The 12,343-nt window shown below is 48.2% G+C and overlaps 1 protein-coding gene across 1 annotated transcript in view; it reads left to right on the top strand.

Moving 5' to 3' along the window:
- CYB561D1 (cytochrome b561 family member D1) overlaps positions 1-11,119 on the top strand; it is a 151,008-nt gene extending 139,889 nt beyond the window's left edge. Inside the window, exon 4 of the mRNA XM_069633002.1 lies at positions 11,011-11,119. Coding sequence (XP_069489103.1) covers positions 11,011-11,016 — 6 coding nt within the window. The 3' untranslated portion in view covers positions 11,017-11,119. The remainder of the gene's footprint in view (positions 1-11,010) is intronic.
- Positions 11,120-12,343: the final 1,224 nt, after the last annotated feature.

Here is a 12,343-nt window from a genome sequence, read left to right as displayed (position 1 = left end):
CCCTCCCGCAGGTAGGCTCTGCTGCACTGGTCTGCTCCCCTCCCTCAGGCAGGCTCTGCTGCCCTGGTCTGCTCCCCCTCCCTCAGGCAGGCTCTACTGCCCTGGTCTGCTCCCCCCTCCCGCAGGCAGGCTCACTGCCCTGGTCTGCTCCCCGCTCCCGCAGGCAGACTCTGCTGCCCTGGTCTGCTCCCCCCTCCCTCAGGCAGGCTCTGCTGCCCTGGTCTGCTCCCCCTCCCTCAGACAGACTCTGCTGCCCTGGTCTTCTCCCCCTCTCCCCCAGGCAGGCTCTGCTGCCCTGGTCTGCTCCCCCCTCCCTCAGGCAGGCTCGCTGCCCTGGTCTGCTCCCCCCTCCCACAGGCAGGCTCGCTGCCCTGGTCTGCTCCCCCTCCCGCAGGCAGGCTCTGCTGCCCTGGTCTGATCTCACACTCCCTCAGGCAGGCTCTGCTGCCCTGGTCTGCTCCCCCCTCCCGCAGGCAGGCTCTGCTGCCCTGGTCTGATCTCACACTCCCTCAGGCAGGATCTGCTGCCCTGGTCTGCTCCCCCCTCTCTCAGGCAGGCTCTGCTGCCCTGGTCTGCTCCCCTCTCTCAGGCAGGCTCTGCTGCCCTGGTCTGCTCCCCCCTCCCTCAGGCAGGCTCTGCTGCCCTGGTCTGCTCCCCCCTCCCTCAGGCAGACTCTGCTGCCCTGGTCTGCTCCCCCCTCCCGCAGGCAGGCTCGCTGCCCTGGTCTGCTCCCCCTCCCGCAGGCAGACTCTGCTGCCCTGGTATGCTCCCCCCTCCCTCAGGCAGGCTCTGCTGCCCTGGTCTGCTCACCCTCCCTCAGGCAGGCTCGCTGCCCTGGTCTGCTCCCCCCCCCCGCAGGCAGGCTCGCTGCCCTGGTCTTCCCCCCCCCTCCCGCAGGCAGCTCTGCTGCCCTGGTCTGCTCCCCCCTCCCGCAGGCAGGCTCGCTGCCCTGGTCTGCTCCCCCCTCCCGCAGGCAGGCTCGCTGCCCTGGTCTGCCCCCCCTCCCTCAGGCAGGCTCGCTGCCCTGGTCTGCTCCCCCCTCCCGCAGGCAGGCTCGCTGCCCTGGTCTGCCCCCCCTACCGCAGGCAGACTCTGCTGCCATGTTCTAATCCCTCCTTCCTCTTGCAGGCTCTGCTGCCTGTTAGGCAGAATTATATGCAGTACCCTTTGGGAACACTACACACAATTAGGACTACAACTGGCAGCACAAATTCCCCTTTGGTACAAGCCTGTACTACACAGTAAAGTGGTAGCGATGGCTGACCAGCCAGACCTATCTCAAGAGAAAGTGAGCATTATCAAATAGTAACACAAAGCACAGCAGTTACTATGATTCGAGCAAACACGGACTCAAGGTTTCCAAGTAAAAGAAAATACATTTATTTACTTTTTAGTTGTATAACATTTCCCTAAAGTGAAGCAGTTCAAAAATCACACTCTTGATACAGCACACCACTCCCAATAGTTGACAGACAAGTTAAGCTCACAAAATGAAGTGGGAGCAAAATGGCACTCTGTTCATTAAAAAGGGAGGGAAAGACAAAGTTAGGCAGAAAGGAGCAGTACCAGCAGGTAAGTAGTCAGGGCAATCTAGAAAGAGGAACTACAGTGATGGGATCAAGTAAAATAGGCTTAGGCCAAAGTCAATAGGACAAAAGTCTTTTGCTCAAGATCACACAGTTCAGGGTAGTTCGCGGTTAGGTCTTTGCCAAGAGTTCAGAATGAAGTTGGTCGGCAGAAAAGTTAGCTTAAAGAGAAGAGAAGGACAAGCCCTCGGATTGGTGAAAGGTTTCACACAATTCCACCGCGGCTGGACGAAACGAACAACAGGATGTTGAACAGTACCTTAAATGGTAGTTCCAGCAGGCTCACGGTTCCTGAAGTGAATGTTGGAATTGACACGAAGTAGGAAGACTGGAGGGTCCTGCACTACCCAGGGAAGAAACCAGCAGCAGAGCAAAGCAACGAATAAAAGGTGCGCTCCTTAAAACCCAAGCAGGGTCCGACCTGCCCGGCTATCCGGCCCAGTGTAGCTCTGTACAGTGAATTCGACCAGAAGAGGGGGTCCTGGCTTGCAGTTTGGGTGAACTGGTTGGTCCCACCAGCTCAAGGGAAGAAGATTCTTGGAAGATCCTCTTTGACGTTGCAGTCTGAAGATTCGGACCTGCAGCAGGGCTTCACCGGGCGGTTCAGTCGTTGTAGGGGTCCTCTTCTGTCAGCTCCTCTTTGGTTCTCTTGTTCCAGTGGCGACTCTGCTCTTCCAGACCCAGAGACCTGCTTTTTATACAGTTTTCCCCCATTAACACAGCCTGGCTGTCAATCGGACAGCAGGGTGGCTGTCCTGGCGGGGACAGTCATCCAGCCAAACACACAGTAGTGCGACTTGAGTTACCAAGGGAACCCATGGCAGAGGTCCTAAAAGCCCTCCCTCACATCCTGCCTACCCAGACTTTCAGGCGCCTAAAGGAGGGCTTCTGTGCAGAAGCCGGTGAAAAGACGGTGAACAAAGGAACCAAACCTGTTTTGGCGCGTAGAGATGAACACGAGAAAGAAGACTTTTCCAAAAAGAAATGGCGACTAAACCCAGCTGGAGCAATATTAAAAACTAAATGGGCAAGCGGATTTAAGTTCGAGGCTACCAAGATAGCCTAAAACAATACCAGGGTTATTTAAGATAACCGCGGTAGAAAAAATAGGGTAGTTACCACTGCCACCAGCCAAGTCTTAATGGAAAGGGAGCAAAACAATGCTCCAAGAGAAACAGACAAAAGGGGATAAGTAGTAGCCCTTTCCAGTACTCCATGTAAAATGGTTTGTACTGGGTCTGTGGTTTTTAAAAGAGACTAATAAAGTTAATGGCAACTTTACATGTTCTGGAGGACAGTAGTCAGCCCCAGAAAATGGAGTCTGAGTTGGGAAGTCTAAAAGACAACCCTGTGTCACTGCACTGAAGGTGCTGTGTAACACACAGTAAAAAGATGATGCCTGTGGAGTAAGTGAGGCTCCACAGTCTATGAACACAAACATGTTAAACACACACAGCAAAACACATGTAAGAGTGGGGAAAAGGGCTCCCACTCTTACCAGGTGAAAAAAATAAATCCTAGAAATCCAGCAAAGCTGCTGAGGGACTCACTAGATAAGGGAAATTAGCCATATATGATAATCCTCCCTAGCACTGCCATTTTCTGATCCCCTCTCCCTCAGGCAGGCTCTGCTGCCCTGGTCTGATCTCACCCCCCATCAGGCAGGCTCTGCTGCCCTGGTCTGATCTCACACTCCCTGAGGCAGGTTCTGCTGTCATGTTCTAATCCCATCTTCCTCGGGCAGGCTCTGCTGTCCTGTTCTAATCCCCTCTCCCCCAGGCAGGCTTTGCTGCCATGTTCTATTCCCGTCTTCCTCCGGCAGGCTCTGCTGCCATATTCTAATCCCCTCTCCCCCAGGCAGGCTCTGCTGCCATGTTCTATTCCTGTCTTCCTCCGTCAGGCTGTGCTGTCCTGTTCTAATCCCCTCTCCCTCAGGCAGGCTCTGCTGCCATGTTCCTATCCCCTCTCCCCCAGGCAGGCTCTGCTGCCCAGGTCTGATCTCACCCTCCCTTAGGCAGGCTCTGCTGCCATGTTCTAATGCCCTTCTCACACAGGCGGGCTCTGCTGCCATGTTCTCATCCCCTCTCCCTCAGGCAGTCTCTGCTGTCCTGCTCTGAACTCACCCTCCTCCAGGCAGGTTCTGCTGCCATGTGCTGATCCCCTCTCCCTCAGGAAGGCTCTGCTGCCATGCTCTAATCCCCTCTGCCTGAGGCAGAATCTGCTGCCATGTTTAGATCCCCTGTCTCTCTGGCAGGCTCTGCTGCCCTGGCCTGGTCTCACCCTCCCACAGGCAGGCTCTGCCGCCATGTTCTAATCCCCTCTCCCTCAGGCAGGCTCTGCTGACATGTTCTAGTCCCGTCTTCCTCCGGCAGGCTGTGCTGTCCTTGTCTAATCCCCTCGCCCTCATATAGGCTCTGCTGTCATGTTCTAATCCCCTCTCCCCCAGGCAGGCTCTGCTGCCATGTTCTAATCCCCTCTCCTCCAGGCAGGCTCTGCTGCCATGTGCTGATCCCCTCTCCCCCAGGCAGGCTCTGCTGCCATGTGCTAATCCCCTCTCTCTTAGGCAGGCTCTGCTGCCATGTGCTGGTCCCTATCCCTCTTGCAGGCTCTGCTGCCATGTGCCGATCACCTCTCCCCCAGGCAGGCTCTGCTGCCATGTTCTAATCCCCCCTCTCTTAGGCAGGCTCTGCTGCCATGTGCTGATCCCTCTCCCTCTTGCAGGCTCTGCTGCCATGTGCTGATCCCCTCTCTCTTAGGCAGGCTCTGCTGCCATGTTCTAATCCCCTCTCCTCCAGGCAGGCTCTGCTGCCATGTGCTGATCCCCTCTCCCCCAGGCAGGCTCTGCTGCCATGTGCTAATCCCCTCTCTCTTAGGCAGGCTCTGCTGCCATGTGCTGGTCCCTATCCCTCTTGCAGGCCCTGCTGCCATGTGCCGATCACCTCTCCCCCAGGCAGGCTCTGCTGCCATGTTCTAATCCCCCCTCTCTTAGGCAGGCTCTGCTGCCATGTTCTAATCCCCCCTCTCTTAGGCAGGCTCTGCTGCCATGTGCTGATCCCTCTCCCTCTTGCAGGCTCTGCTGCCATGTGCTGATCCCCTCTCCCTCAGGCAGGCTCTGCTGCCATGTGCTGATCCCCTCTCCCTCAGGAAGGCTCTGCTGCCATGCTCTAATCCCCTCTGCCTGAGGCAGAATCTGCTGCCATGTTTAGATCCCCTCTCTCTCAGGCAGGCTCTGCTGCCCTGGCTTGGTCTCACCCTCCCACAGGCAGGCTCTGCCGCCATGTTCTAATCCTCTCTCCCTCAGGCAGGCTCTGCTGACATGTTCTAATCCCCTCTCTCTTAGGCAGGCTCTGCTGCCATGTGCTGATCCCCTCTCTCTTAGGCAGGCTCTGCTGCCATGTTCTAATCCCCTCTCCCCCAGGCAGGCTCTGCTGCCATGTTCTAATCCCCTCTCTCTTAGGCAGGCTCTGCTGCCATGTGCTGATCCCCTCTCTCTTAGGCAGGCTCTGCTGCCATGTTCTAATCCCCTCTCCCCCAGGCAGGCTCTGCTGCCATGTGCTGATCCCCTCTCCCCCAGGCAGGCTCTGCTGCCATGTGCTAATCCCCTCTCTCTTAGGCAGGCTCTGCTGCCATGTGCTGGTCCCTATCCCTCTTGCAGGCTCTGCTGCCATGTGCCGATCACCTCTCCCCCAGGCAGGCTCTGCTGCCATGTTCTAATCCCCCCTCTCTTAGGCAGGCTCTGCTGCCATGTGCTGATCCCTCTCCCTCTTGCAGGCTCTGCTGCCATGTGCTGACCCCCTCTCCCTCAGGCAGGCCCTGCTGCCATGTGCTGATTCCCTCTCTCTTAGGCAGGCTCTGCTGCCATGTGCTGATCCCTCTCCCTCTTGCAGGCTCTGCTGCCATGTGCTGACCCCCTCTCCCCCAGGCAGGCTCTGCTGCCATGTTCTAATCCCCCCTCTCTTAGGCAGGCTCTGCTGCCATGTGCTGATCCCTCTCCCTCTTGCAGGCTCTGCTGCCATGTGCTGACCCCCTCTCCCTCAGGCAGGCTCTGTAGCCATGTTCTAATCCCCCCTCTCTTAGGCAGGCTCTGCTGCCATGTGCTGATCCCTCTCCCTCTTGCAGGCTCTGCTGCCATGTGCTGACCCCCTCTCCCCCAGGCAGGCTCTGCTGCCATGTTCTAATCCCCCCTCTCTTAGGCAGGCTCTGCTGCCATGTGCTGATCCCTCTCCCTCTTGCAGGCTCTGCTGCCATGTGCTGACCCCCTCTCCCTCAGGCAGGCTCTGTAGCCATGTTCTAATCCCCCCTCTCTTAGGCAGGCTCTGCTGCCATGTGCTGATCCCTCTCCCTCTTGCAGGCTCTGCTGCCATGTGTTGATTCCCTCTCCCTCAGGCATGCTCTGCTGCCATGTTCTAATCCCCCCTCTCTTAGGCAGGCTCTGCTGTCATGTGCTGGTCCCTCTCACTCTTGCAGGCTCTGCTGCCATGTGCTGACTGATCCCTCTCCCTCATGCAGGCTCTGAAAATCTACAGAAAACCTACAGATGTGAATAGTTGTCTCCATCATACAGGTCACCATCCAAAACAGTTGAAGGAGAATTTACCCTTGCAGTCAGCTGTTGCGGCTGAAGAGAATCACTTCGGAGACTGACACACTTCATGAGGAATACAATTCCGTGAAGAAGAGGTTCCTAGACAGAGGATTTCCACTTGAAGTAGTTGATAGAGCCATAACACGCACAGAAACCCAAGACAGAAGCACACTACTTGAAGGTAATCCCAAGAAAAATGAGAAGAGTTTGATCTACACACTGAGATACTCGAGCCAAAGCTTTCAAATTAAAAGAATTATATACAAGAATTGGGATCTAATCAAATCGGACAGCACACTCACAGAATTATTCCCTGATCCTCCAATGATGGCCTACAAAAGGGGAAGGAATCTGAGAGATCAATTGATAAAAGCGGAGAAACCTGAACTATCACCCCAGATAACTTTCAGCAAACCAAAAGCTGGAACCTTCTCTTTTCTACACTGCCAACACTGCCACAACTTGATAAAAGGTGACCACATTAGGCAACCTCATAACGGCGAGAAGATCATGCTAAGAAATTTTGCAACATGTGACACAAAAAATGTCATATACGCCATACGCTGCCCTTGTGGCAAATATTATGTTGGCAAGACCAACAGAAAAGTCAAGGACAGGTGGGCGGAACACAAATCCTGCATCAGGATGTGAAACTGTAAATCCCCAGTTTATAGACACTTTCAGGATATGAAACATAACGTATCACAAATGAGACTTGTGGTATTGGAAGTCCTACACCCACTTAGCAGAGGAGGTAATTTACCTAAACTTCTGGCTCAAAGGGAACTCTTTGGATCAATAAACTGGATGCTATGACCCCATTAGGGATTAATGAGGACTACTATTTGGGTCCATTTCTATAATTTGGTCACATTGGTTTAAAACCGCATACATGATAACCAATATGAGTAGGCTACACATACAGAAGAGTTGCCTGTGTTAATATTTCTTTTAAACTCTTTTATGGTTTCACTGTCTTTGGTCCTGAATTTGTCATATTTTTTTCATTAACATAATTTTTTTTCAGGAGGTCATTGCCTTCTAGTATATTTATGGTTATACACTTGCTTAATTTTTAGCATTTCATTTTGGTATGTATTTCATGCATTAGCTTTTGAGCCTAACTCCATTCTCCTGTACTACTGTTGCAGGCACTAGAATGTACATCCATGCCTTCTTTGGGGATAGAAATGATATACATCGCCTGTACATTGTGAATGCCTAGACTCCACTCAGTGATCCTGAGTTATAACAGGTGGAATGTGTTGATATACTGAATGGCATGATTTCCAGAAAACAAAGTAACTCTACTTTGTTAGGAAAGGCGCTTCATAGTTGACCCCATTTGGTTGCTGCTAATTTATCTGCTGTGAATTTTGCATAAAAAGTCTTGGCCATAGGTGAGTGATAAATTCAAAACAGAATGATTTATTACAGGAAATGTTTAATGCACATTCCTGAAATGTCTGTTAACATAATTTGTCTTTACAAATCGCACACTGGGTTCGCATCTCAGTTTGCCCGTAATACTCTAGTGCCAATGCATTTCGGATAAAACCTTCATCAGGGCGGTATTTAGGCAAAATTGATGTCACATGACTGATATTTCATTCATCTCTAGTAGATGTTCAACGTATTTAACACTTTAAACCAATGCATTTTAGTGAAATCAATACAAAAACACATACCATTCCGTGAGCGAGCCACATCCGTTTACATAGGTAGATAAAATAAAACAAAATTGAAGTGTCAATTAGTTAATTGATAGTGTAATGTTTACTATGTGTATCTGCAAAATCTGAATAAGCATGTCCTACCTGAGTCATGCCAGTTTCTCGAAAATGTACTTCTGTGCACAGATACATCTATAATAAAAATAAAGACTTGTAACCCTATTGCTGATGTTAAAGAAAACCTATAGTCAAATGGACACGGATAGTACTTACCGAGCAGCTTGTGCTCTCAGGACGTGTAAGCCGAATGAGCCGCTGCATTACGCGCTCATGGCAGGTTTGCTTTCTTTTTATGTGTTACCATGGAGACGGGCGAGGCGTCGTGGTCCAGCAGGAGCACGTACGCCTCGCGCCCCACCCCCGGGAGCAAGCCCTGGGGCGGGGATGTCTCCAAGGAAACGGACGCTTGGGAAGCGCATGTTCGTGTGAAGAAGGTGCACATGCGTATATATGCAATTTACTCAGAGAAACGAATGTAGATGTTTGTACGGAGAAAAGAACCCACTCCGTGTATGTCTAAAGAAACGGAGGGGAGGGCCAGAGGCTACTCCTAATGCTCTTACAATGAGGGATATCAAATGTGTCATATCTTATATGGTTGGCGGTGTCATAGTAAGGTATGCTGGAGGTCTGGTAATGGCCTCAGGCTATCCTGTCGAGAGTGGAGGTGGTTGGTGGAAATACAAGTACTAATGGTGCCTAGCATGTAATAAATGTGTACAACAGAAAATCCAAGAAAGCCAAAAAACAGCCCTCGAGGGTGAGCACTAATTTGTCCACAGAATGTGGATGGAAAGTAAAAAATGTGTTAACAAAACTTTTTGGTGTAACAAGCTTATATCTAACAATGCAATCGAACAAGTTTTATAAAAAACACAAGAAATTGATTTCTTCGTTGAGCCCCCTAGGAGTTAGGAAGCTCAGGCGGTCAATCCAGAAGGAGTCTTTATTTTTATTATAGATGTATCTGTGCACAGAAGTACATTTTCGAGAAACTGGCATGACTCAGGTAGGACATGCTTATTCAGATTTTGCAGATACACATAGTAAACATTACACTATCAATTAACTAATTGACACTTCAATTTTGTTTTATTTCATCTACCTATGTAAACGGATGTGGCTCGCTCACGGAATGGTATGTGTTTTTGTATTGATTTCACTAAAATGCATTGGTTTAAAGTGTTAAATACGTTGAACATCTACTAGAGATGAATGAAATATCAGTCATGTGACATCAATTTTGCCTAAATACCGCCCTGATGAAGGTTTTATCCGAAATGCATTGGCACTAGAGTATTACGGGCAAACTGAGATGCGAACCCAGTGTGCGATTTGTAAAGACAAATTATGTTAACGGACATTTCAGGAATGTGCATTAAACATTTCCTGTAATAAATCATTCTGTTTTGAATTTATCACTCACCTATGGCCAAGACTTTTTATGCAAAATTCACAGCAGATAAATTAGCAGCAACCAAATGGGGCCAACTGTGAAGAGCCTTTGTTTTCTGTATATCATATGTTTCTACAGGTCCTTGTGCTATAGGACCATTTCGGTCTGGCAGCTCCAGGCAAAAACATTCAAAATATTGGAATCAATTCAACTAATGTATTTGATAATTAAAAAGACTGAATTTACTTAGTGGTGCCCCCTCTCCCTCTTCACATTTTTGATATACTGAATGACACCTTTCAGAAAATATGCAACACATTGTTTCACCATTCCAATTTGCAATAGGTTCCTTGACGTGTGTTACATGCTTTTTACACTTTTTTACATACGCTATCTAGATAGCTCTTCTTATACACACTGCTCATACCTTGAAACTGCTCTTCCATAGATAGCATCATTTGCCCCTCCTCCTCCTCCCCCTTACCACCTTCTGCCTCCATGCATTCTAAGCTAATACCTCATGCATCAATGTGCTATGAATCTTTACAAATCCTTTCTCTAGTAGCACAGACTACTATTGTCCTTTTGACACTGGGTTCTGTAACATATCATTGCTATGACTCATACGGTTTTGTTTACATAAACATGGTTTATTTCATACTCCCTGACAGAATAGCACGCTTTCTATAATAGATGACATGTGCTTGTCACTATTACTGCTTAGGAGCAGGGCCAAGAATTATCATACCTTTACTAACTATGGTATTTGCGTTATTTACATTTTTCTGACAAATCTATTTTTGTTTATCTTTTCCACACATGCGCGAGTGACATCACGGACATGTCCGGTGCCGCTGACGCATGCGCGGATGACGTCATATCCCTTCTACACATATAAATACGGCAAGGATATTCAGCAGCGGCTTCTGACCGCATCTGGATGGTCACCATCTTGCCGGAAGAACTCTCTACAAGTAAGTGCCACTAGTACAGAACTTTGACAACTGATTGTATATCAAGTTGCGCTTCCTACATATCAGGTCACACAAATATGTTCTCACTAAGGCTACCACATGAGGTGAGCGGCGTCCCTCCCGCTGCCTCCATTTTGTAGCAGCACTACTAGACATCTACTCAGCTGTCTACAGCCATTGATCTCTTCTATTCTTGGGTAAGATCAATACTTCATTCTCTCTCTTATTCCCCTATAACTTTGGATCTTCCATTTTTTATTTTAATATTACTGTATTCCCGCCTAATTCAATTTTTTGGAATCTTCCAATTTCCTCCATTTTTAGATATCGCGGTCCCTGGAATTAGCTTCTAGCTTGCGTCTATTGTTGATGTTCGTTACTAGTCAATCCTTCCTATGAACACATACAGCCTTTTGGGTAAGATCCACACTTGCAAGGAGCAATCTATATATGCATACTTTTCTTCACTACCTGTGTTAGACACACTGGGTCAAGGCCCTAATTATTAATCCAAATAATAGGTCCATGTTGCACTGTACATGGAACGTAATGTTGTTCTAATTAGTTTGAGATCTATTGATCTTGAGTAATAATTTGGTTCTGATGTATATAGGTGACAGGATGTCATTATGAAACTTGGAAGTTTGTGAATAATTTTGGTTATTGTAAGTCAAGTCCTCTTTGTTTACCCTAAAAAACATGATTCTAACTATTGTATGTCATTTTCTTTTTTTAGATTTAAATTGTTGAATATGCTGCCCCTGATGAAGAGTGTATCTAACTCGAAACGCGTTGGGCCAACTAAGAAACAAATAAAAAGAGAACATTGTTTCTTCTAACACAAATGTATCATTGAATTTTTTATGGAAATTACCTGTATATAGGTTTCAATGTGTTAATAACTGCTATATATCTTTGCTCAATTATCTTTACTTCCATTAGGCTAACTTGACCTTTTAGAAAGTGTGCAGGCGACGCAGTTATCCACATTGGATTTCTTTTGTTCTTTGTATATATCCAGCCTAGATACCAGCGCTGTATATTTCTCCCACGCACCTAAAACATTTTGACAGCAATGCTAATCTTGTGCTTATCTTATTAACTAAATTGTATTTACCTAGGTGTGCAAGTGTGTTCATCCGTGTTGGTTAGTATTTGGAACCGTCATACCAGAGATGCTTCGTATACGTTCAGGTGCAAGCCATCTACCCTCCTTTGACAAGAGATAGCCTAAATAGGCGACCTCATGTTGACAATTTTGCAACTTCTTCAAAGAAGCTTTATGGCCAATAATAACAAAACAGGGCCCTCCTTACAAGCTTCCTCGGAATCAGGAGCAATAAGTAGGTCATCAATGTACTGTATTAATGTGCAAGTGGAAGTTAATTCAATCATGTCGAGTTGTTCCCTGAGTGCTCTACTATAAATACTCTGACTTTCAATGTATCCCTGTGGTATGCGAGTGAAAGTGAAAGAGCGACCTCCTAAAGAAAATGCAAACAAGTATCTGCTATCTGGATGAATGGGTATGCTAAAAAATGCGTTCTTCAAATCCATTACCGAAAAATGTTTAGCTTTAGCAGGAATCATAGTTAAAATGGTGGTGATGTCAGGGACAATGATATGATATGATATGATATGGCATTTGTAACGCGCCTATACACAAGTGTTTCAAGGCGCGACGAGGCAGGGAGGGGGGAACAAAGGGAGGACAGACAACGATCTTACTAGGCCAGGTGTCATTCAGATCGTGCAAGTGCATGGGTAGGGGGGACGGGAAAAGTGCAAGGGGGAAAGGGAGAGGGGAAAGTGCAGTACAGGGTTAGTAATGAGAATGGGAAATTGTGGTGCTACTACCTTGTTAATTGCGCGCAAATCAATAACAAAACGGTAGGGTAAAGCGTTATCGCCTTTCTTGTATACAGGCAGAACCGGTCTATTTCATATACTACCTGAAATCTCTTCAATAACACCTTTATATATCAAATCCGAGACAATACTTTTAAGCGCCTGTTCACCTTCTACTGATACTTTATACTGTGGAATATGTGGCAATGTAATACCGGATT

Source organism: Ambystoma mexicanum, chromosome 13 (assembly GCF_040938575.1).
Source record: "Ambystoma mexicanum isolate Mex_15411 chromosome 13, UKY_AmexF1_1, whole genome shotgun sequence".
Taxonomy (NCBI): Eukaryota; Metazoa; Chordata; class Amphibia; order Caudata; family Ambystomatidae; genus Ambystoma; species Ambystoma mexicanum.
This window is presented reverse-complemented; position numbering and strand designations above follow the sequence as displayed.